Source organism: Protopterus annectens, chromosome 10.part0, assembly GCF_019279795.1.
Source record: "Protopterus annectens isolate FY-2018-M chromosome 10.part0, PAN1.0, whole genome shotgun sequence".
In the NCBI taxonomy this organism is placed as follows: domain Eukaryota; kingdom Metazoa; phylum Chordata; order Ceratodontiformes; family Protopteridae; genus Protopterus; species Protopterus annectens.
The window spans coordinates 608,392,198-608,419,382 of NC_056744.1; the positions used below are offsets into that span (position 1 = coordinate 608,392,198).

Below are 27,185 nucleotides of genomic sequence, written 5' to 3' on the forward strand. Positions count from 1 at the left end.
CTCAATGAGGAACTAAACCCACACATAAGGCTGCTGTTTAATCTTAGCCTTACCACAGGATACACACCCAAAGAGTGGTGTATGGCAACTGTGGTCCCACTCCACAAAGGCGGTGCTTCTACGGACCCTGGTAATTACCGCCCCATAAGCTTAACAAGCCTGGTCTGCAAAGCTATGGAGAGGATCATAATGGAACTCATAAATAAAGACATAGGGGACCTACAGACATTGGATCCTACCCAATTCGGCTTTGTCAAGGGCAGATCATGCCTCTTGAACTTGGTCGACTTTTTTGAAACAGTCACCAAGGCCATTTATGAGGGTAAGGCAGTTCACACAGCCTACCTTGACCTTGCAAAAGCTTTTGACACAATACCCCACTTGGTATCATAGAAAAGCTCACCAGCTTAAATGTAAACCCATATGTCACAAGATGGGTTGCAAACTGGCTCAAGGACAGAACCCACAGGGTTAGAGTTGCTGGTGCCATGTCAGACTCAAGCCGGTCACAAGCAGTGTCCCACAGGGCTCAGTCCTGGGCCCCCTCTTGTTCGGCATCTACTTTTCAGAAGTGCAGGCAAACATAGGAGGATTGTGGCTGACAAAGTTTGCAGATGACTGCAAACTGGGCGCCATAGTTGAAAATCCATCAGACACAGATATCCTTCAGAGAGGTCTCATAGAAATGGATAACTGGTGCCAGAGCCATGGCCTTAAGCTAAATGCCAAAAATGTATAGTCATACCCTTTGGTAAAAACAAGGTAACCCCAAGTTACCACATAGGTGGCAATCCATTAAGCACAGAAGAGGTTATCAGGGACCTGGGGACCCAAGTTGACAGTAACCTTTCTTTTGACACTCACATTGCCAAAGTGGTTAGGAGGACCTTCTACATTGCCCACCTGATTATGAAGGGATTCACATCCAGATCAAGGGAGGTCATTGTTCCCTGTACTCTTCACTTATCAGACCAATGATTGAGTACAATGCCCCATTTGGAATGTATCTTACCCGACACCTGCAGCAATTGGAAAGACCCCAAAAGTTCCTCACCAAAAGGATAAAGGGGCTCAAAAATATGCCATATGCTGCCCGACTGAAGAAACTCCAGCTCTATTCAGTCGCATACCATCTGCTCAGAGGTGACCTGTGCCTGACATACAAGGCCATGTCCAACCCGGAATTAATGGACATGCTCCACCTCAAAAAATCCAAATCCACCAGAACAAGAGACTTAAACCTCAACATGGATATAAATAGGACGTGCTGGAGGGACAGATTCATCACCCAGAGACTCCCTATGCTGTGGAACAGAATCCCGGTCCATGTGAGACAGAGCACCTCGCTGGCTCTGTTCAAGAGGAATCTTGACCAGTGGATGGGAGATCATAGGTTTACCCCGGGGATCATCTCTGTATCACTGCTAGACAGAGGCACGGCAAACTAATGGGTATAGTATTCTTCAACCTAAGGGGTGGTGAAAGCCACACAACTCTGGCTAGGCTTATAAATGCCCTAGGGCAGATAGCCTAGTATGAACCTATGAACCTATGAACAAATCATCTAATATTGCAGACGACTCTCTATATTTGAACAGTGCAGCTGAATTATGGAACCACATACCACTGAAATCCATTCAGAATTCAAATTAATTTAAATGCAACTAAAACTTCACTTAATCAAATGAATGGCTCTGCTCCTGAATATCTCCAAGATAAATGCCACTATAATATTCAACCTGCCATATCGTCACTCAGAAACCTACACCCTACAACTACTCTTCACCAATACCTAAACAGATTTACTTTACTAACATCTCCCAGCTATATACGCAGTTGTGTGACACTGCTAGTCACGCCATCTCTAAACTTGAAATATAAACCTTATAGATTCATAGGTAATTATGAGGGCAGCTGGCCTTGGAGGCCATGTTAAGCCTAGCCAATTTCCCCCCTTTTTTAGCCAATTTCCCTTTTTATGCTCGAACTAACATATCCTGTTTGGTTACAGAACAGTCTTAACTATCCCATGGTTGATAACTATATATTACCTCTAATGGAATAATAACTGGGATTGTACCAAAGGTAATTTCAGGGGACCCATGCAAGAAATAAAGCATTTAGGGGCTGCCTCTATTCATTAGTAGTACAGGTGGCAGACCTAAGGTACATTTTCTGTTTCCCATCCTTAGATCCAAGTTGTGCTTGAATATGGACAGGGATGAGCTTTGTTTTATATGGATGGGGAGTCTGTTCCAGAGCAGATGTATCCTCTGTGAGATATACCCATCCCTCCAAGCCATTCTGTTGATATTGCAAAAGAGGTTTAGATCCCAAGACCAAGTCATTCTGATGCCATTTGACTTGCTGATGTTTAGTAAGTCCATCAGTATTGGGTTGGAAGATGCCTTGTATGCCAGACGCAGGTCACCTCTTAGCAATCTGTAAGATACCAAGTATAGTGACAAGGCTTTGATAAGGTCCATATAGGACATGCTGTTATTGTTGCATATTTTGTTGTTAGATGGATAATGCCAAAGCAGAAAAAAAAGACAAGTGGCAACACTAGCTGAACTCCATATTGTGTTACGAATCCGCAAAAATTCTGGATAAAAGCAAACATAATAGGTGTACAATGGCGTAAAATATTGCTCTTATTAATGCTAGAAAGTGCTGCTAGAATAACAGGTTTTGCATGAATATGCACTCCTGATATGAAGACTGAAATTCAAATGTCTGTCATTATTTACTGACAGCAATCCAGGATGATTTACTACATAATACAAATTTTATGAGAAACAGACCAAAAATTCTGGACTGTAAAATGATATGACCTGGGTCTCATTCTCTTATGATATAGCAAACTCAACAACTGCCATCAAATTGGTGTCGCTCGTTTTCTTTTTCCTTTCCTCAACAGCAGCAACCATGGCTCTCGACCATCTACAAAATGAGGAGCACTACATCTCACAATGTAGACCAAATGAGCAAAATGTGGAACACTAACAGCTTGCTAAGAACTTCAGTTAGGAAGCTCAAAGGAGGGTTAAAAGTGGATATATTTACTTAATAGAATCATTCTTTTAATTAATACAATTTATTTCTATTTACTACGGATATCTGTTAAAAAAAATGCTAACACCAAATGTGTTTGAGTCCTTTTCAATGTGGAACTTCGAGGAACATGAACTTTTTAAGACCCCATATGAGATACGTTCTTAGTAATAAGGTTAACTAGAGATATGCGACAGCGGCAGCAGCTCCCACTGTCCGTACTTGCTCCGCAAACGTGCGGAAATCAGTTCGCTATTTACAATCACATCTTTGCTCCTCCCTTTTAAAGCCACAACCAGTCGCAATAAGACGCCTAACTCATAAATATGCATTACGTAGAGATTGCGTAAACCTCGCGTCACGTTCGGGGCGTGAACAGGCACTGGTAGTGGGCGTGGTTTGCTACTGCGCATCCGTTGGGTGCTAAGACTACGTTACGCCATATATTAGGTCTACTGTTCCTTTCTCTTTCTGTAACAAAGACATTTTCCTCTTACTTGAGACGCATTGGAATATTGACTACCTTTCCCCACTAATTGGATGACTAAAGTATTGTCAAAGATAACTTGATAGCTTTCTGCGTTGTTTACACTGGAAACCATCATTTGGACCAGAAAACGTGGGGTGTGGTAAACCCTTACGGGATGGAACAGAGGAGGGAGACTTTGCCGGACAGTCTGGATTTCACAGTAGAAAATGTAGAAAAGGCAAGTAATTGTTTTTTTTTTTAATCTGTTTTATAGCCTATGTTTATATTTTGGATAAACGGAGGGCAGCAGTAGGTGTCTCGGCCTAGAAAGGATAGTTTATGTCTATAGGAACGAAGAACCTCTAGTAGGGTATTGACGTCTGTGTATGCTGTATGTAGTGTCTAGTAGCACTTGGGTGAAAGCTCGTTTTAAGTAGACTGTCATCTGCAGTTCTGTTATTCTGGAAGTATGTAAGGCAGTATAAGTCCGTTGAGAAACAGCAGAGATAGTTTGCAATGTGTTTGCCTGTAGTATGTAAAATATTTAATCTTGTTATAGAAGTTTTTACGCGAGCAGAAAATAAAAAAGATCGCACCATTGTTGTTAAAGGGATAATGTATGCTAGGTATACTGATCGCAGGGCTGCATAATCTGAAGAAATGAAATTGGCAGGTGAACATGGAAATCTAGCAAACTTAGTGCGTCTGCATGTGAGCAAGCACAGTAGGCTGAATAAGAAAGTGAGGTACCGTGGCATCTTTTTGGTAATCGGTGCGAGGAGTCTTGTTAAGAACTAAGCAGAGGGACTGAGAAAATCGCTATTGCATATTCATGAGTGGTTTGTATAGGTGCATCTTGATCAGTACTCTTTAAATCCTCATTAATTGCAGACTTAAAAAAGGACCGAGTGTGTGTTTCCAGAGGGGCAAAGGTATGGGACATTTTAAATAGTAATGAAGACTGGAGCATGCCTGATAAAATTGTGTTCAGGCATCTTTTGGACATTAAGGGACAGTAATAAAATTCTGATTATTTGTATTTAACGTGATGGAGAGGATACTCATTTACCTTGCCAAGTTGCCAGTAATGGCAATTTGAATTAATGTGAGGCAGTGATGTAGCCTAGGTGTGGCTGTAGAAGTAAATCAGCCAATCTGTTTATGGCTTGCAGTTATTTTGCTAAGGCTGCTGATTATCAAGGAGTAGCTGGGTCTTCACATTGTCTGAACTGGAACTGCATTCCTGTCTACAGCAGCTCCTAATACCCTTTGCAAAGTGTTATTGAAAAAACAGTGTTATCAAAACAAAATGCTATATAGTAGTGAAGTAAGAAGGCAATACAGACATGCATAATAGCTGTAACTTAATGAAGAATAGCAGTAGCTCAGTGTTGGTGAATATAAATTAACTGTTGCATATTACAGATTAAGCAAAAAAAAAAAAGTGGCTTATCTTATGGATGTGCAATACTAAGGTAGCTCACCTACCTCACTGAAGGACTGTAAAGTGCAATATACAAACTGTGCGATAATTCAGTCTAATCATAGATATGCTGCTATTGTTTCAATTTTATTTTGACAATATTACATTCATATTGTTCCTTGTCTGTTGTTCTGGGATAGGTGTGGGTCACTGCTGTTTTACCTTATTAATTGCTACTTATTACGTTTCTACTGTAATATTTTATTAAATTTTCTTTGTCTATATGTGCAGCTGTTTCCTGCATTGAGAACGAAGCATTGTAATTTCACTCAGCTGCACTGCTGTGTAGTTTGGAATGACAACAAAGTTTTCTTTGACTTTACATGATGAGTTAACAGAGTGGATCATAATGTTGCCCCCCCCCCCTTTGAGGTTAGGAATATATTTTTCTCCTAACAAATTTGTACAAATAGACAAACAAACAGATTGTATCTAGATCTAGTCATGTCATTGTCTTTCTTTACTCAACCTTCATTTGGCCAGTTATTGAATGTAATGCCCTGTTTGGCATGCGTCTGTCCAGACACCTGCAACAATTGGAATACCCACAAGATACCTTACTGAAAGGATAGAAGGCGTAAATGACATGGACTGACTCAGAGCCCTGTCACTATACTCTATTTCCTACAGACTGTTAAGAGGTGACCTGTGTCTGGCATACAAGACATCCTCCAACCCAGTACTGATGGGTTTGCTGCCCATCAGCAAGTCAGATGACATCAGAAATATTTTGTCTATGGATCCAAACCTTTTATGCAACGTTGTCAGACAGGTATATCTTGCAGAGGATACCACTGCTCTGGAACAGACTCCCCATCCCAATAAAACAAGGGTCATCAATGTCCATATTCAGTTGCAACTTGGATCTATGGATGGGAAACAGAAAATTTAGCCTAGGGCTGCCTCCTGTACTAATAGACAGAGGCAGCTCTTAAATACGTTCCACTATGCATGGGTCCCCTCAGATTATCTGTGATATGATTCTAATTATTCCCGTTAGGGTTAATACATGATTATTGACCATGGCATGTGACGGTCCCCACTCCAGGCCAGTAATCAAGGAGCCTCAATCCTCACCACTGACACCAATGAGGGATGGCCACTAGGAACAAAAATGAATACACAGTATTGTCAGATGCAGCTGTCTGCACCAAGCACATATTCCCTTAAGAGCACATAGGGAGTACACTCCAGACCTGGGGCTGGACTCTGTCTTGGAAAGGCTGGCTCAGATTTACCAGCTGTGCCCCCTCTCCCCAGGCTATATGGTAATTACGCTGCCTCCATTCAGCTACTCTAAGGTGCTCAATTATACTGAGGGAAATTAATACTAATACAAATGGTAGGGTTTGACCAATGCAGCAAGGCTTTCAGGAGCGGCCACAGTGTCCCTAAAATAAGTATAAGTACTCTTAAGATGTCAGAATTATTCTCTGAAAGACCAGCCACAATGAAAGTTATAGAAACATTTAATAGTAAATAATGTAATAGAAAACATGAGAATAATGAATATTCTGTTACAGTAAACACCAGAGTTTCAATCACATGAAATATTTAAAGAAAAAAAAACACAGTTGGACAGATGCAGAAAAACACTGCTTAACTAATGTCACTATATTTTCCTGACTGACTAACGAATTACTGTTCCTTAGTTAAGTTACTTACTGTAGTAAGGCAAGATGAGGTGTATGGTTGTGTGAGATATCTGTGAGAGATGTTTCCTGTCAGATTCCGAGAAATGAAGTGTTGCTGTGAGAGTTCCGAGAAATGAAGTGTTGCTGTGAGAGTTTCATCATATCTCTCACTAATATCTAAAAAAATAATTTCAGTGTTGGTTATAGAATGACAGCACATCTAGTCACCGGAGTCTGGTACAGTACATACCTGGAGCTTTGCCAAGATCTGTTGCAGCATCTAAAAGCTGTAAAACAATTTCAAAAATGTCCACCCTTCCAGGGTAGCAATTAATTCACCCCTAAGGGGAATACAGTAGGATTTCTAGTCCTGGTTTTCCCAGACATTTTTGTCTCTGAATGCAATCAAATCTGTAAGATAAAATCTTTATTACCTAAACCAACCCATTTAGTTTTCAACCTGTTTTTCAAAATTATCTGGACTGAGATTAACATCTTCCCTTCCAGAATTCTCTGTTAAAACATGTACTTTTAATCGGTTATAATAATGCTGTCTGACATACATGTATATCTCTCTTCTGTCCAGTAAGACTCACAGCTGATGCATTTTTAATACAAGCAACTTTACAGATACATTTTTAACACAAGCATCTGTGTAAATCAGTGTGCTAGTCAAATGATATACAATTCTTTCCAAAACGCCAACTAGCTATGCTGGCATATGTTACACATGCACTGACTACCTCATATCATCACAGGATGGGTAAGGCCAGTCTCTACCCAAATGGGTAGGTTAATTTGAACACAAAAATGGAAACTGGCTAGGTTTAAAATGGCCCACAAGGGCAGCTAGTCTAATACTTGCCTATGAACCTAAGTGAGAACTTTTGTGTGTTATTCAAAAATGGTAAGTGGCATGGAAGTCTTAATTGTGATAATGAATTTCAAGAGTCTTCCATGTTGATTTAATGACCATTTGTCAAACTGTGTTTAAAAAGCATAACTGCAAACATTTTATCTTTTACAAAGCTACAATAATCCACCAATGAAATCAGTATATGTTAAACCTGTTATGTCCTCTCGGTAGTTTAGTATACGACTGGCATGGGCACATTTTATTTATTGTGGGTCTAGTGTCATTTTACAAATACCTAGCCTCCCCAGACAAGAAATTGCTAACTTTACTCTGCATTCGAGTTGTACAGATGTGCCTAATATTGGAAATGTCATGCATTGTCTGGCATGATTCCATGCATCTGTAATGAATTATCTGTTAAAGAAATTACAAAAAAGTATTCTTTTACATGTGGTTTTGAATTATCTTAAATTGTTTACTTTTACATGTCCAGCATGCAACCTTTGCTGGATCATGAAAGTGGCCAGGAGCAGGAGAGGGCATATGAAGCATCCTTACAAAACTGTTCAACTGTGAGCCAGTTGGCTATCCACCATGTGACATATGGGTTTGTACCTAACCTCTTGAGTTTGTCAACACTGCCCAAATGGGGTATTGTGTCAAATGCATTGGCCAGGTCAAGGTAGGCAGTGTGAATGATTTTGCCCTCATCCATTGCTTTGGTGACCTTCTCAAAGAAGTCCTCCAGGTTGAGTAGGCATGATCTGCCTTTTATGAAGCCAAACTGGGCTGGGTCCAGTGTCTGGAGGTTTACTATATTTCTGTTGATCATCTCCATGATGATTCTTCCCATGGCTTTACATGCAAGAATACTGAGACTTGTGGGTCTGTAGTTTCCAGGGTCTGTAGATGGCCCACCTTTGTGCAGAGGGATGACTGTTGCCTTTCTACATTCATGAGGCACTAAGCCTGTTTGGAAGCTACAGTTAAATAGTAATTCCAGAGGCCCTGATAGGTCATGTTTCATGCTATTTAGAAGGCATCCTGGGATATTGTCTAGGTCCATTGATGCAGTTTTCTTGGTCTTAGAGAGATCATTAAAGACCTGTTTCCTAGTGATAGTAGGGTGAATTATATTTGGTGATATTTCCTGAGGGAAGTTTGAGGGGGAGAGAAGAGCAAAGTTGGAACTAAATTTATCAGCTAGGAGGTTTGCTATATCTTCTGGCTCAGTATAGGTGGCTCCATTTACAGTGAGCTCTGCACACAATTGTGTATTGCCTTTGGGGTTGCGGACATACCTAAAGAATGCTTTGTGGTTGTCCTTGGCCTGGGAGGCCAAACATGCCTTAAATTTGGCGGTGGTAGACTTTATTTGTCCTCTGAGTTGTTTGTTTAGTTTAATTTTAGTTTTGTTTGTGATCTGCTAGTCAGTCTCATTCTCTGTTCTTTAGATTGTATACTATGGGACTCCGGGCAAATCATTTGATTGCACAGTGTTTCCATTTTATGCTTGAAAATATGTACTGTGCTTCAGTTTAGGCATTGACTGAATGACACACTTTTATTTTTAACACTTTTATTGAATTATCACTCTGACATGGGTAAACAAACTATTCCTAGATGTAAACATTATACATCACATGTATTCTTTTGTGTAACTGGCATCAATCCAACATTACATAGGTCAATCAATTCCTGCCTTCCCTTAAACCTTGCTCCTTCTCTAAAACATTATTCTGCATGAATTGTTCCACAATTTCAAATTTTCAATGTAATTTGCTGTTACCCTTTTCTAAAAATCCCACTTCCAATTCAGTACTTAAAATACAGTTGATTTAGGCTTTGATTTCCATTTTCAAGTAATTTCTTTCTGGCAGCCAACTTAACAAGTCTTCACAATGTCTAGGCAATTCAAATCCTGTGTCACACCCAGCACGAAAAAAAAAATCTTTAGTTAACCCATTTGCTCATCCAATATTTCTGATAGAGTACTATACTCCCAAGACATATGTTCCCAGCTACCGCTTTCTTCCCCATCACATCTCTGTCATTTGCCGTCTACGTGACAAAAAATCTTTGGAGTCTGCTTGAGGTATAAAATACCTATGCAAACACATACAAGCAAAAATGCTAGAGTCTCTAGACTGTGATTTGGAACCCATACATATATCTTCCAATTCTTTCCTTGTGAATTGCTTATCCAATATCTCTTCCATTCGAACCTCCTCTGTTTCGTACAGCTACTGTGCAGTATTGTATATGGCCTACTAATTTATTCTTTTTCTTTTTAACAGCAGCTTCTGTTCTAGATTCAACTGAAAACTGTACAGAGCAGGCCTTTCACTTAGGATTCCCCGGTTTCCTTTCTGTTTGCCTATTCTCGATGTCGATCACATATGGGGAAGACTGTCTCTATCTTGCAGTCTAAATGTCTTCTTGGCCTCTTCTCATTCTTTTAACTTTCCCTGTTTAGTTATTTGCTCCCAATACCTCAGTTCCTTTGCCATATGGCTGTTCTGTGTATCCTTAATTACCGTCATTCTTTCCGCTAAAGTCTAATTTCTTCATTCTCTTGTTGGTTTAGTTCTTGGAATACTTTCTGCTACTTTATGAAGCCCCCCCCCATCATAATTGTCCCTTTTCACATTGAATTATGGCTTTCTGCTTGTGTTATTTGTATGAGCCTTAACTGTGTAGGTCTAACATATTCCTTCAAATCGTATAATCCTAAACCATCTTGTTCATTTGGATGGATCAGCTTATCCCACTTGACCCTTGCCCTTTTCCTGTCACAGATGAAACCCTTCAACTCCTTTTTATTAATTATGTCCACATCTTCTCCTCTGGTTGATTTAAAAAAAATAGCTGCTTGTATCTTACTATCCATATCCAAAAACAAGAGCTTCCAGTTTCTCAATTTTTGTATTGTCTTGGTTAGTCACTTCTTGCATATTGTTAGCTGCCATAATATAATCTTTTTTAATCTTCTGTTCTGGCTTTATCAGATGTGAAATAATATCATCTGCAAATACACAACTTTTTTGATTTATCATACCAGTTATATCCTTGAAGTTTTGAGTCCCTTATTTTCTTTACTGGTATCTCGAAATATAGCACAAATAACAAAGGGAAAGAGGACACCCTCCCTGCCTCCTCTGTTCAGGCACAGATTATCAGAATGGAACCCTTCCACTTGAATTTTTGCCTCTGATCCCTTGTGTATCTTCCTACTTAGCCTTATTATTTCAGGGAATGTAGATGCTTCAGTTGCCCTACTCCTAAAATCCCAGCTTACTTTGTGGAATAGTTTCTCTGAATCAAGATTCACCAACAGCAGCAGTATTTTCTTAACATTCTGTTTCCCTCTGGATAATTGTTATATTAATGTTGTCAAATGTTTGCCTCCCCTCCATAAAACGCATCCGACATCTATCAAATTTAGCAACATTGTTTCTATTCTTTTAGCTGTTATGGGCATAAACACTTTTTATACCATGACCCCCCCCCAAAACGTGCACGCTGATTGGCCAGCGTGCCCGTTGTAAATCGAGTTATACTAATGGAAAAAGGTCCGGTCGCCCGGACTTTTTTCCATTAGTATAACTCGGTTTTTTAAAACACTGTCTCGCTATATTAAATGGGTTTAACATAGCGAGACAGCTTTAAAATAAGCAACGGAGATCTCCGTTGCTTATTTTAAAGCTATCTCGCTATGTTAAACCCATTTAACATAGCGAGACAGTGTTTTAAAGCAACGGAGAAAGCAAGATCTCCGTTTTTTTTTAGTGTTTCGCTATGTTAAATGAGTTTAACATAGTGAGACAGTTTTAAAATAAGCAACGGAGATGTCCGTTGCTTATTTTAAAACTGTCTTGCTATGTTAAACTCATTTAACATAGCTTAAAAAAAGCAACGGAGGTCTTGCTTTCTCCGCAGCTTTTGCTCAACTCTGATGTACTGCGCAGGCGCGCAGTACATCAGAACTGCCGCGGATGCCAGGCATCTGCGGAAGGGCAGTAAACAGGCATTATACTATGCCATTATTTAAGAAAAGTAATAGTTTCTTTTCTTAAATAATGTCATGGTATAATAGCAATACGCCTGGGTGTGGGTAATGCTAAATTTACCCACGGTTGGCTTTGTTTGGTACCAAACCACGCCAACCGTGGGTAAATTTAGCATTACCCACACCCAGGCGTGGGTTATTGCTATAATAATCACGGTTTAAAATTGAAATAGGCCTGTATGAAGCTGGGTCTGATGGGATTTTACCCTCTAGGTATTATAGCCAACACAGCTTTCTTTCAGAATGTTGGTGCTTCCCCTTCTTTTAAAGTACCCCCCCCCCATTTTATAATACTGTTAAACTAAACCTTCCGGATCTTTATCACTTTCTACCATGCTAGCTTCCAAATCATCTATAACAATACTATGTATTCCTGGAGACTTTCTTACAGATTGATTTATATATTTATATATATATATATATATATATATATATATATATATATATATGTGTGTGTGTGTATATATATATATATATATATTTATTTGTGTGTGTGTGTATATATATATATATATATATATATATATATATATATATATATTTATTTGTCTATATATATATATATATATATATTTGTGTGTATGTGTGTGTGTGTGTGTATATATATATATATATATATATATATATATATATATATATATATATATATATATATATATATATATATATATTTATTTATGTGTATGTATGTATGTATATATATGTATGTGTGTGTGTGTGTGTGTGTGTGTGTGTATGTATGTATATATATATGTATATATATATATATATATATATATATATATATATAAAAAATCGCATTGTTTATTGAATACAACAAAAAAACAGGCTTAAATAGTGGGAAGTTGGGACATCTTGCTAACAGCTCCAGTTATTTCTGAGATATTGAGCCAAGAACCAAACTTTACATATAAAAATAAGTTGAATTTACACAGAATGCTATGTGGTCCGAATAGGTTTGACATAAATGCAACTAGTAATCATAAAATGACTAAAAAATGTCAAAAATGCAATTATTGCAAATTCATTAAAGAAACTGATAAATTCAATCATCCTATTACAGGACAAGAATTTCATTTTACAGTCTCTGCCACTTGTGAGACCTGCCATGTGGTGTACCTGGCAACCTGTGTACACTGCCCTGCGTTTTATGTAGGGAAGACGGACAGAAAGTTTAAAGACCGAATTAGGGAACACCTATATAAAATCAAAGTCAGATGTTCTTCAAATGCTCTGTCTAGGCATGTAATTAATACATCTACCCAACATAGCTTTGTGTTTCAAGTTCAAAACAATGTTCTATCTCGTAGAAGAGGAGATATTTTTAACACCACGGAACAGATAGAGGCCAAATGGATCATCAGGCTTAGGGCTGATTTGTACCCAGGCCTCAATGACAGAGTCTCCATCAAACCTATACTTAAAGCTAGGAAACTTCATTGAAGCTTTTCACCCCTTTGCCACCCTTTATTAACTTCTGGCTGGTTTTACTTTTATATTTATAACATTTTCATACCTCACATTTTTTCATTTCTGTCTCCATTGTTGTCTCTGTATTTTACTCTGCAGGCTTATTAGGGGCCAATTGTTATGAAAGATGCTGATATACCTTGTATTCCTCTTTCATCCAGCATTTAGTCTCGTATATTTTTATGTTTATAATATCAGCTATTATCAACATCTTTGCGTGTGCACATATCTGTTTTGAATGATTTATGCTGTTACAGATATTATGATTTTTAGAAGCACACGCTGTACAAATTTTAGATGCAGTCTTTTGAATGATCATTTTTGTACAGTTATAATTATGCTAAATAGCTCATGTGTAGATATTAATATCTTTATTAATTTGATCCCTATTTTAAACATGTATTTATACATACAAGTATTTCAAATGGGATTATATCGCTTATTATTAAATACTAAACATGCGTGCCATTTTCGTTACTAGTATGCATATAAGTGCAGTATTTATAGGAAGATAGTATGTAATTGTGAAACACCTTATTTGCTGCATACTGTCTATGAGATGGTTACATAGATATTTAAATTATTTAAAAACATTTTGAATGTTACATGCAGCAGCAGTTAAAGTAGGGTGAAATGTTATTTTAGAACATTTTTATTGTACACTGTTTACAAAATGTCTGCATATATATTTTAAATATTTTAAATAATTTAAAACATTTTATAAGATTTTACATTTAGTAGGATGTGGCATCAGAGTTGTTTGTAGCGTTTTACTACAAAAGTGATGTCAGTTTAAATATTTTATGTATAACAGGATGTGACATCAGAGTTGACTTCAGTATGTCCAAACAGGATGTGACATCAGTAGTTGACTCTAGCATTTTGCTATAAAAGGGATGCTAGTATGTTTGTTTGTTAGTGGCCTGATGAAGATTCGTTGAAAGCGCTAGCCCTGTGTTCTAATTATTTTAATAAACGTGGTTTCTACTGGACGCTTGGATTTATTTTTACATGCTGGCTGCGTGTTTTTTCTACAAGTTATTGCCCAGTGGATGAGTAGGTTCGAATGAACACTCTATGGTGATATTGACTCTTTTTATTGGATTAAGAGTTCACAAAGTAAAGCGGTTTGTAGGTTACAGCTTCGTTTCTTTTTGTGGAACATTTGGTTACCTTTTGTGACTGACTTGAATTGAACACAGCAAGTATACTTCCCACTATTTAAGCCTGGTTTTTTGTTGTATTTTATAAGTCTTGTTTATTATCAGGCTAATGTAGTAAGCATTATTTTTTGTTTTTAAGCATTGTTTATTGAGCCACATCTACCTCTAACTTTGGCATGCTAAAGTCTACCGTGAATCTTTCCATTTGTGTTTCTTGATTTCCACATTTATGTGCTTTATATTCATTTTCATAAAATTTTGAAAATATTTCTAATACCTCTACAGGATCTCTCATTATTATTTCTTGTTATAGGCTCCTGAGATTGGCAGCAAACCTTTCTACTTGTTGCCAAAGTCATTGTGCTAAAAAAAATTGTGTTTTGGAGTTATTACAAAAAAAAGTTGCCTAACAGTAATCTTTCTAAACTCATATATATTATCCAGGTATTCATTTATATTATGCGTCTATCTGTGCCAATTCAAAGGATGTTTGAGCTTTACTTTTTGTTTTCCAGTAACAAGCTGCTGGTACTATGAGTAAAAATCATGCTTGGTGATACCATATATGGGTTGTATTCTGTTCCCTGTTGCAGGTTATCTTTTGTCACCTTTCTCATTTTCATATGATAAAAAAATCTAGCTGTCTATAACTTCTTTGTATAAACTCCAGTAAGTTTAGAACAGCCTGGCCTCGGAATAACATCTGTGTCATCACAGCCAGACATTACTAAAGAACATGTTCACATTACAGTGGAGATGTCAAGGTGACATGTAAATACAAACTTATGTGATGAATGCATATGTTTTGTACAAAGCAGTGATGTAGAAGTAATTATATCCACATCCATGCTGCATACGTACACATAATAATGAAGTACATGCTGCAGATGTAAAGACAAATCATTCCTAAAGTTTGAAAATGACAATAGATGCTGTAGGTCACCCCAAACATACATACATATATATATATATATATATATATATATATATATATATATCTGTGTGTGTGTGTGCTGGACGTCCTTGTTTCTTCTAACCTTCTTCTTGTCTGTCCCAATCTTTTTCACCAAATTGTCTTCTGCTTTTGCCTGAACCACCATAATCTGTTCTGGTTAATCTTTTCTGCAGTCGGAGCTACTTTGGATTCTCCACTTCTGTCCTCATTTGTTTGTCTCCCACAGTGTGCATCCTTTCAACTTTCTCAGGCACTTCATTTCCATCACGTCTAGCTTTCTCATCTGCTCTGCGTTTACTACCCAGTTTTCTGTACCATACAGTAGTACTGGTCACATCACTGTTTTGTACACTTTACTTTTCAGCTTCTTTGATATTCTTCTGTCATATTCTACACCTGACACTCTGTGCCAGTTGGCTGCAGCCCCTCAGATTCTAGCTCTGACCTCCTTATTCAGACATCCTTCCCTCTCCTCAACCACAGCCTCCCAGATACTTGAAGCAATTAATTTGTTCCACTGACTTCCCTTCTATCTCAATTCTCAGCTCTTCTTATTTTCCCAATTTACTGCCATCACCTTAGTACTTAAGTTTCATCCCACATTCTTTCGGTTTTGCATTCCATTCCCAGATCCTTTGCTGAAATTCTTGCTCAGAGTCTGCCTGTAATGCCGCATTGTCTGCATAGAGCATCTTATAGGTTCATAGGAAGGTACTAGGCTATTGGCACTAGGGCTTATATAAGCCTAGCCAAAGAGGTACCTTGGCTTTTGCCTCCCAAGAAAATTATTTTCCTGTGCCCCTGTCGAGCAGAGCCACAGAATTGATCCCCAGGGTGAATTTCCTATCTCCCATCGAATCATCAAGATTTTTCTTGAAGAGTGCTAATGAGGAGCTCTGTTTGACATAGATAGGTAGTCTGTTCCAGAGTATGGGAAGTCTCTGGGACAGGAATCTATCCCTCCAGCATGTTCTGTTTATTGTGGTGACAAGGTTTAGGTCCCTACAGCGTGTAGCTCGGAGGGATTGGGATTTCTTTAAGTGGAGCATGTCCAACAGCTCTGGGTTTGACATAGCTTTGTATGTTAGGCAGAGATCGCCTCTGAGAAGGCGATATGCGACGGAGTAAAGCTGGAATTTTTTGAGATGGTCTGCGTAGGGCATCTGTTTGAGTCCAGTAATCCTTTTTGTGAAGTATTTCTGTGGCCTCTCCAGTTGTTGTAGATGTCTTGTGAGGTACATACCAAAAGGGGCACTGTACTCTATAATGGGTCTAATGAGTGATGAGTAGAGGGGAACAATGACCTCTTTTTTTTTTTTTCTGGATAAGAAACCTTTTGTGATGGTGTGCCACGTAGAAGGATTTCCTGACCACTGTGGTGATGTGGTTATCAAAGGAGAGACTACTGTCCACCTGTGTCGCAAGGTCTCTTATCACACTTTCGGTGTTAAGTAGACTACCACCTATGTGGCAGTTCATGGGTACAGAGTTTTTTCCAAAGGGGATAACAATGCACTTTTTGGCAATGAGCTTCAGGCCATGGCTTTGAAACCAGGCATCTGTCTCAGTGAGGTCCTTTTGTAGGATGTCCACATTGTTAAGAGTTTCGATTATGGCTCCCAGTTTGCAGTCCTCTGCAGACTTCGTTAGCCAAAGACCTTCTGTGTTAGCCTGTACTTCAGAGAAGTATATACCAAACAGGAGAGGACCCAGGACTGAACTCTGTAGTACTCCACTTGTCACTGGTCTGGTCTGAAGTCGTATTTGGAGTCTACTACTTTCACAGTGTGGGTTCTGTCCATGAGCCAGTTGGCAACCCATCTTGTGACATATAGATAAACTCACTAAACTAGGTATAAATCCCTAATTCCAGAGTGTGGGATGGTATTGAAAGCCTTGGCGAGATCTAGATAGGCTGTGTGAACCACCTTATCCTCATCTATGGCTTTGGTGACTGCTTCAAAGAAGTCTGTCAGGTTTAGGAGACATGATCTGCCTTTTACAAACCCGAACTGCGTGGGATCCAGAGTTTGGAGATTACCAATGTCTTTGAGTTCCATGGCCTTGCAGACCAGGCTCATCAGGCTAATGGGGCGGTAGTTCCCAGGGTCTGTTGTGGCTCCCCTTTTGTGGAGTGGGATAACCATCGTGGTGCACCATTCAGTTGGGCACAAAGCCTGAGGTGAGGCTATGATTGAACATGGTACTTGGGTGGGGTGGGGTGCCAGTTCGTTCTGTCGTTCGTGTAGAACGCAGCCTGGGATGTTGTCGGGTCCCATGGATGCTGTGTTCTTGGCTTTGGAGAGTGTCTTCTTTATCTGTGTAGCCGTGATTACAGGAACTTTGCATTCTTCCGGTATAGAGATGGGCCCTCTAGGGGGTGAGAGGGGGTAAAGTTAGCACTGAACCTATCTGCCAGTATGTTTGCAATATCTGTTCTGTATATTTATTGCCATTGTGCTGTAACTTAGAGAAGATTTGAGTGTTGCCATTGAGATTCTTTACATAGTTATAGCATGCTCTGTGGTTGTCTTTTTAGAGTCAGTGGTAATTGTGTTTTCGTAATTAGCTTTGGAGGATTTTGAGGGCTCTCAGCTTCTTACTGAGGCTGACCAGGGAGCTCCTCCAGTCATGAGATTTTACACTCTTTTTTTTTTTTTGCAAGTTTCTTTCTTCTCGAACCAACTGAGTAAAATAAAAGAAACGGCACAGAAGGCACCAGACCAAGCACAAGAAGACAGAATAATTCAATAAAATTCAAACGAATTTAAGTGCTTTTCATTACAACCAATGTTATAACTTCTTCAGATCCAGATCTGAAGAAGTTATAACGAAAAGCGCTTAATTAAATTTGTTTGAATTTTATTGGATTATTCTGTCTTCTTGTGCTTGGTCTGGTGCCTTCTGTGCCACTTCTTTGCAGTTTAAGTTTTTCTTCTGTTGTAGAGTTTGTTTATGGCAGAGGACCACCAGATTGGCTTCCTTTTTTGGAGGATAGCATCTTGGTTCTGTTTGGGAAAGCACGATCCATGCACTCGTGTAGGTGCTTGTAAAGTGCATTTGTGTAGGATTCAGCAGTCATTCCTCTATTGTCCATCTGCATGATTGAGTTCTCCCTACCGACCTGAGTCAGTCACCAGTATGAACAGCAATGGGCTCAGAGCTGAACCCTGGTGTGCACCCACTTCCACTGGAAACTGCTCTGTGAGACCGAACGCTGTTCGCGCTTGGGTCATTGGGTCTTTGTACATACCCTGCACTACTACCACCAATGTTTCTGGGACTCGAACCACTGCAGTACTGCCCAAATTAGCTTTCTTGGAACCTTATCATATGTTTTCCCCAAGTCTATGAATACCCAGTTGGAGTCATTTCTCATCTCTAGCTTCTACTCCACGGTTTGTCTCACTGCAAACATTGGGTCAGTTGTGCTGCATCCTGATCTGAATCCAAACTGCTCCTCTTCCATCTTGCTTTCTACTACTCTGTGTAGTCTATCGGTCACTCTTTCCAGAACTTTCATGCAGTGTGACAGGTGTTTGATAACTTTGTACTGTACACAATTGTGAATATCCCCTTTGTTGTTGTACACACTGGCATGAGTATGCTTATTCTCCAGTCATTTGTGATGTACTTTTCTCTCTAAACTGCTACGAGTCCCCTCAGGAGTCATTTCTCCCTTGTCTCACCCAGCTCTGCTGTGATCTCATCTGAGACTCTGCTCTATTTTCTTTAGTGCTGTTCTTACTTCCTCTAGGGTGGGCTCCTCTTCTCTCATTGTAGGCTGTGTCTGAGGCAGTACTGCTTCTTTTGGGTCTTAATTCAGAATCGGCTGGACGTACTCTTTCCATCTGCTTTTGATGTCCTGTGGACTGGTGAGCAGGGTGGTGCTGGCATCCCTTATGAATGGTGTCTGATGATCTTATTTACTTTATTTAATTTAATTATTTTTTTGTTTTGACATTTGTTAACTGGGTTGGTCCAGCTGAGCCATGTAGCCCTTTTTCAGTGTAGAAAAGCTACAGTTTACAGAAATAATTAAATTTTATACGAGCAAAAAAAAAATTTTAATATACAGAAGTTTGTGTACATGAACACACACACTTTAAACAGCAGTATACAAAAATTGTGTACATGAACAAATAAAGAAATACAAACATTGATGAGCAGTGGTAAAGTACGTAGGATAGACAACAGTGTAGGACAGAATGGAAGACATGGTTGCAAACTAGAAAAAAAATAAATTGCACAAAGAGAGCAGAGTCAGTAAAAGAGATTATTTACAAGGTATCTTAAGTAAGAATAAGAGAATTATATACAAACAATAAGAGTGGAGATGGAAGTTAAGGATGAGTAAGGCAAGGGCAGGATTTTGTGTTCAGGAAGTAGTTTTTGATTTTAGTTTTGAAGAGGCTGTTACTATGAATACTGTAGATGTCCGGACGAAGCCTATTCCTAGCTTGGGACACTGAGTTTTTGTTTAGGAGTTTGCCAATATTTTTGTTTGGTTTATAAATATGTAGAAGGTTCTGGTCAGAGCAACGAAGTGAACAAACTGGGGATATAAGGGAATCCTATGGAGGGGAGAGAGAGGGACAGGTTGATGGTTTGTATAGCATGGAGTGAGTTAGCTGGGGAATTCAAGCCATTGAAGTTTGTTCAGGGCAAGGCAATGACTAGATTTGTATGGTTGGTCAGAGGCGAATCTGGCTGTGTTATAGGTTTGTTCAAGATTGGTTGGTAGGGATGACTGGAGGTGGGTCAGGATAGGAGAGGCGTAGAGATGGCATGGAAAGAGAAAGGCTTGAGCAAGTGTGTGTTTGGAGCTGGGAGCTAGGAATTTCTTATTTCTATAGAGAGAACATAATTTCTGACTTTTTTTCCCCTTTATCTTTCAACCTGATATAGCTTCTTTGAGTCACTTTACAGAAGCTTGTAGAGTGCCCTCAATGCTGTATTCTTTGCTATTGCAACTCCTATCTTAGCTTCTTTGTTAGCCAACCAGTATTCCTTTCTAGCCTGGTCAGTCTTTTGTAGCTCTCACTTGTTTCTGCACTCCTCCTTTCTTTTGATGACTTCCTGGACTTTTGCATTCTCCCACCACCTTTCCTTGTGTGTCTTATTTCCATACCTGGCTTGGCCACACATCTGTTCTGTAGTCCTCGCACATGCTGTTTTGAAGTGGCGCTGCCATGAGGTGCTAGACCCCTGAATAATTCATTAAACTCTTGTGCTTTCTCTCCAGTCAATTTCCAGGTCTTCAGTCTGGTCTCTATTGACCTTCGAGCCTTCTCTGACCACTGCTTACAGCTGATTATCACAACCAGTGGTTTATGCTGTGTGCCAACTGTTTCACTAGGGATCACTTTGCAATCACTGATTCTACACCAGTGCCCTTTCCTTACTAGGAGGAAGTCTGAGTTGTCTATTGGCCACTATCGTATGTGATCTTGTGACGGTCTTTTGTGAATAGTGTGTTTGCTACTGCCATGTACCAGACAGAAGTCTAGAATGGCCTCTCCTTTATTCCTGTTGCCCCACCTACGTGGACCCAAGCAATTCTTGTATGCTGTTGTTTCTGTCTTGAAAGGTGCATCTAAGTCCCTCGTTATCAACAACAATTCATGTTGTCCTACTGCATCTAGTAGGTTCTGCAACTGCTGTATTAATGCACACACTCTTTTTTTTTTTAAGATCACAACCTTGTTGTGGGGCATAGACCGAGATTATGAATACTGCCCTTCTGTCTTGTCTCTTGGATATATAGGATGTCCAGCCTCTTCTGTACCATCAAAGCTGCCCTAGCAGTGAACCTACATTGAGTTTAACAATTCTTAGTTCATGTTTGGCAGGTTGATTGGTTTTACGTTCAGCTCAACAGTGCTATTCTGGGTAACCCAGGCTGGGCAAATAGGCACTGGATGGCCAGTAGGTTATTGACCTAGGGATGCTGGGATTTATGCCAGGAACACACTGGCCATTAGGGGCACATACACCCATCCCACTGTTAGCATGGGTCCTTGGCATTGGTCAGAGTAGGCCAGGTCCTCAACCCACATATCACTGGCAAATACCCATGGCCATTTGGTGACATTGGTCAACATACCCTAAACACCTAGAGCCATATTTTACATGGTCGAGTGGCTAGCTCTGCCATGGCATGCAATCTGTGATCTGTGCTCTCCTATCTTGAGGATACTGCGCACCACAGTAGATGCCCATAGTGGTTGGTCTATACAACTCTTCCCCCTGTAGGGGGCCATGTAGAGCCTGTGCTGCTGTCCACGGCTCCATTCATTGGTGAGTTTGAGATGGAAACACTTGGCATTTTTTTTTGGAGGTAGGAAGAACCCCACAGAGACGCAGAGAGTACATGCAAATGCCAGATAGGAATTGGCCAGTGCTCAGGGTTGAACCTTGTGCATGGAAGGCGAAGACCTTAACCATTATGCCAACTGGTGTCTAAAGAAGCATCTATTATTTTGGTTAGAAATGTTTTACATTTTTTTCCATGGGTAATCCAGATTCCTTTGAGAATGAGCTGAACTGATGTGCTGCTGTACTGTCACATCTGCTCACATTAACAGATGAAACTTTTTCGTGATAGACATTTTGTTGTAGTGGAGTCTAAGCCCAAAGCTGTCGACCTGCTAGACCTGAAAAGTTCTAGTCCAAAAATTTACCCTCTAGCTAAAATGTTGGAAAAAGTGATTTTGGAAAATGTACTTCGTTATGTTTACTTGAGTAGATGCCAGCATAGTTTCTGCCCTAGTGTGGTGTCTTGATTGCTGCAGAGTGATGCATTGTGGCAAGGTAGTGTTTTCATGCTACTGTCCCACAGCTGCAGGAACTATGCTTCATTTCCTGCTTATGGATACTGTCTGAGTGAAGTTTGTTCTTGCATCTTCATGAGATTTCTGCAAGTCCCCCCCCCCCCATATTACCTCATAAATAATGCTGCTTAAATTGATTGGCTTCTGTGATAAGCTCCAAACTTGGGTATAATTTTTCTCGCTTTGTCTATAGCAGAAATAATCTGTAATGAAGTGAATTGATATAGTCTTACAGACTTGGTGTTTAAATTGGTGATGGTTAAGGGAAGGGTAACAAATCCTCATTGGATCATGTTTGTGCTTTCTTATGCAGTGCATTTGGTACAGTTTTAACTTTCATTTGTGTTTAAATACTTAGGTTTCTCAAGCTTATGTTGCCAAGAGCAACTTTACTCCATTTCTGTTTAAACATATTTTGCTTTTTCTCTGGTGGCCTTAATATTTGTAAACCTTAACACTAAAACTGAAAAATAAATTGAGATTGAATATATGTGGTGCTATATGCGTCTTTGAGACCAGGTTATTCCTGAAAAGTCTGCAGACCAGTACATTAACATGGTCAAAAACTAAATGAAATAAAATTTTATTTTAATGCTTGTGACATGTTTGAAGTTGAACTAGTTTAGGTTTGTCCATGCTGTTTCACAGTTACTCTGTGGGTACAGTTCCACAAGTTCATAGGTTGGTACTAGGCTATCGGCCCTAGGGCCTATACAAGCCTAGCCATAACAATTCCCTGGCTATTTCTTCCCGCACTATTTACTTTCCTGGACCCCTGTCTAGCAGGGCGACTGACGTGATCCCTGGGGTGAATTTCCTTTATCCTATCCAGTCATCAAGGTTCCTTTTGAAGAGAGCCAAAGAAGTGCTCTGCTTGACATGCATGGGCAGTCTATTCCAGAGTCTGGGGAGTCTCTGGGGCAGGAACCTATCCCTCCAGCATGTTTTGTTTATTGTGATACCAAGGTTTAGATCCCTGGAGCGTGTGGCTCTGAGGGATTGGGATTTCTTTGTGTAGCATGTCCAACAGCTCTGGGTTTGACATGACCTTGTATGTTAAGCAGAGATCGCCTCGGAGTAGACGATATGTGACAGTATAGCTGGAGTTTAAGGCAGTCAGCATAGGGCATCTGCTTTAAGCCTGTGATTCTTTTAGTGAGGTATTTCTGCGGCCTTTCCAGTTGTTGCAGATGTCTTGAGAGGTACATACCAAATGGGGCGTTGTGTTCATAGGTTGGTACTAGGCTATCGGCTCTAAGGCCTATGCAAGCCTAGCCTAGCCATTACAATTCCCTGGAAATTTTTTCCCTCAGTATTTACTTCTCTGGGCCCCTGTCTAGCAGGGCGACTGACATGATCCCCGGGGTGAATTTCCCATCTCCCATCCAATCATCAAGGTTCCTTTTGAAGAGGGCAGTGAGGCCCTCTGCTTGACATGTATGGGCAGGCTATTCCAGAGTATGGGGAGTCTCTGGGTCGGGAACCTATTCCTCCAGCATGTTTTGTTCATTGTGATGATAAGGTTTAGATCCCTGGAGCATGTGACTCTGAGGGATTGGGATTTATTTAAGTGGAGTATGTCCAACAGCTCAGGGTTTGACATGGCCTTGTATGTTAAGCAGAGATCGCCTCTGAGTAGACGATATGCCACAGAGTATAGCTGGAGTTTTTTTTAGACAGTCAGCATATGGCATCTGCTTTAGGCCTGTGATTCTTTTAGTGAGGTATTTCTGTGACCTTTCCAGCTGTTGCAGATGTCTTGTGAGGTACATACCAAATGGGGCACTATACTCTATAATGGGTCTGAGGTATGAGTACAGTGGGACAATAACCTCCTTTTTTCTGGATGAAAAGCCCTTGGTGATGAGGTGTGCCATGTAGAAGGATTTCCTGACTGTTGTGGCGATGTGGTTATCGAAAGTGAGACCACTGTCCACTTGTCCCCAAGTCTCTCATCACACTTTTGATGTTTAGTGTCTTCCCACCTATGTGGTAGTTCATGGGTGCATGTTCTTTTCCAAAGGGGATAACTGTACATTTCTTGGCATTAAACTTGAGCCCATGGCTCTGGCACCAGGCATCTGTTTCTGTAAGGCCCTTTTGTAGAATATCCACATCATTTGGGGATTCAATAATGGCTCCCAGTTTTCAGTCGTCTGCAAACTTTGCTAGCCAGAGTCCCTTAGTGTTGGCCTGTACTTCAGAGAAGTAGATGCCAAACAGTGGTCCCAGGACAGAACCATGTGTTACACCACTTGTCACTTGTCTGGAGCTGGATTTGGAGTCTGTTACTTTTACAGTCTGGGTTCTGTCAGTAAGCCAGTTGGCAACCCATCGAGTGACGTAGGGATTTATGCCCAGCTTAGTAAGTTTATCTATGATTCCAGAGTGGGGGGTGGTGTCGAAGGCCTTGGCAAGGACCAGACAGGCTGTGTGGACCGCCTTACCCTCATCCACAGCTCTGGAGACAGATTTAAAGAAGTCAATCAGATTCAGGAGACAAGATCGGCCCTTCACAAACCCAAACTGGGTGGGGTACAGTGTCTGGAGGTTGCCAATGTCTTTGTTTATAAGTTCCATGATAATGCGTTCCATGCCCTTGCAAATCAGGCTTGTCAGACTGATGGGACGGTAGTTCCCGGGATCCAAGTCGGATCCTCCCTTGTGGAGCAGGATAACTGTAGCTGTGCGCCACTCAGTGGGCACGAAGCCTGAGGTGAGGCTATGATTAAACATGACACTTAGGTGGGGTGCCAGTTCATTTTGTAGTTCATGTAGTACACAGCCTGGGATGTCATCTGGTCCCATGGATGCTGTATTCTTAGCTTTGGAGAGTGCTGTTTCTACCTGTGTGGCTGTGATTTTTGGAATTTCTCAATCTTTTGCTATTGAGATGGGCCTTTTAGGGGGTGAGAGGGGAGTGAAGTTGGCACTAAATCGATCTGCCAGGATATTTGTAATATCCTTGGGATCAGTATATTTAATGCCATTCTGTTGTAGCTCAGAGCAGATCTGAGCATTGCCATTTAGATTCTTGACATAACTATAGAATGCCTTGTGGTTGTCTTTGGAATCTTTGGCAATTTTATTTTTGTGACTAGCTTTTGAGGATTTTATGAGGGATCTCAGCTTCTTACTGAGGCTGGTAAGGGAGTTTTTTTGCATCCTGGGATTTTCCTCTCTTCTACAACAGTTTCTTCCTTCTGTTGTATAATTTGTTTATAGCAGGGGATCACCAGATTGGCTTCCTTTTTTGGAGAAGAGCATCCTGGTTCTATTTGGGATGGCACGATTCGTGCACGAGTGGATGTGCTCGTACAGTGCCTTAGTGTAGGATTCTGCAGTCAAACTTCCAGATCCCGTCTGCGTGGGTGTTGTAAAGTTTCACTTCTGAATTCAGTAGCATGAAGTTGGCTTTGGAGAAGTTTTTTAAGGAGGTTTCCTTACTGGGGGTTGGGGGTGGGATGTGGAAGTCAAGGGTGATTTGCTTTTGGTCAGATCTGACCAATGAGGGGGTGACCACTGGTGTGGAGCATTTATCTCCCATGTTGGTAATGACCAGGTCTAGGATATTGCAGCCCCTGGTGGGACAATGGATTAGTTGATCCAGGGCGTTGGAATTTATGAATTCCAAGAACCGTTGGGAAAAGAAGTTGGTACCCGAGTAGTTTTCCCAATTAATAGCGGGGTAGTTGAAATCACCCAGTCTTAAGGTGTTTGGTTGTATCTTAATATTTTCCAGTATGTTTAGGAAGGTGTAGTGAGAATCTTGGGGTATGATGGGGGATCTGTAGCAAGCTACAATTTAGATTGCAGTCTTACCTAGTGTTAGTTGCACCTGGAGAATTTCAGATGCATTGTGTTGGGCAACTAGCCTGGACGTGTGAATATCCTTGGTGAATATGGACACTCCTCCACCTTTAGTGTTTCAATCCTGGTTTGGTGGCCGAAAAGTGTGGTAAGAGTTGTAGCCTGGTATTGCAGGGGTGCTCTCTGGAGCCTTGAACCAGGTTTCACTTACTGCACAGATATCGATGTTCTCCATTTTTAGGAGTGCCTCGAGAGAGTGCATTTTGAGGTTTAGACTTCTAGCATTGAGTAGCATTACCTTCAGATTTTGCATGCTTGCACTTGTTACAGTGGTGGTTTTGTCCTTTGAAGTTTGCCTAAAAAAGGCACTATAGGGCTGGCAAGAGCCTTAGCCAGTAACCTGAATCGCAGGGGTGACAGGTGCAGACCATCTCTGGCAAAGCATTGTGGTCTGTCGATCATGTCGTCCCAGGCAGACAGATACTGGATCCCCTGTGAATGACACCAGAAGCTTAGCCAATTGTTGAAGTCAATCATTTTGTCCTTATATTGTGGTATCATTCTGGGCGAAGACAGGATGCTACTCTGGGCTAGTGTCATACCTGCTTCGGCCACATGATCCGAGAGCTCTTCCATGTCTCTCTTCATGTAGTCTAGGGAGGTACTTCTCAAGTCATTCACTCCAACATAGACAATGACAGAGTCATATTTGTACTTGTTGTGGAGTGACTTGAGTGCATGAGTTATGTGGCAGAGCCTGGCACCTGACAGGCAGCTGACAGTAACCTTCTCCTTGTTCAGCCTGGTGAGTGGGATATCCGTGTGCCCGACTATAGAGTCACCTATGACTGAAGTGTTAGGTACGTTGTCTTGCCTTAGGGGTTGTTGCTGGGTGGCACACTGGTGTTGTGAGCTATGTGACACTTTGGTTGGGATTGGTGTTTGTTTGCGTTTCAGCTTCAGAGGTCCTTGTTGCTTGGGCAGGTTACAGAAGGGCTATGTATTGCTTGAGGTGTAGTGTGGTTGTTAACCTTCTTCTCTTGACTGTCTAGCACAATCTTAGGTGGAGAGAGCTTTGCTTCCAGTTTGACTATGTTAAGTGCATCTCTCACAGGTTGTAGTGTAGGGTTGTCTGTGTACATGAGGCAATTGCTGGATTGCCCCAGTATGCCCAGATTGACCAGGTGGACAGAAGAAATCAATGGAAGCTGACCCTTGGACATGCGTGGTTTGGTGCTTTTTTTTTTTTTTGAAAAGTACAGGAGCTGTTTTCCCTTACCTTAGCAGGGTACTTTGCAATTATAGGCTGTTTAGTGCCTATGATTAATTTATCCTTCTTAATAAGGAGAGTTGAGTGTCTGTATCAGTTTAAGGCTTCCTAGTACTTTC

General features: G+C 40.5%; 1 protein-coding gene across 1 annotated transcript in view; it reads left to right on the forward strand.

The window, feature by feature from the left end:
- Positions 1–3,427: 3,427 nt before the first annotated feature.
- IPO13 (importin 13) overlaps positions 3,428–27,185 on the forward strand; it is a gene marked incomplete in the record, with an annotated part of 1,347,960 nt that continues 1,324,202 nt past the window's right edge. Inside the window, 1 exon segment of the mRNA XM_044085442.1 lies at positions 3,428–3,761. Within this exon segment, the coding sequence (XP_043941377.1) occupies positions 3,699–3,761 (63 nt within the window).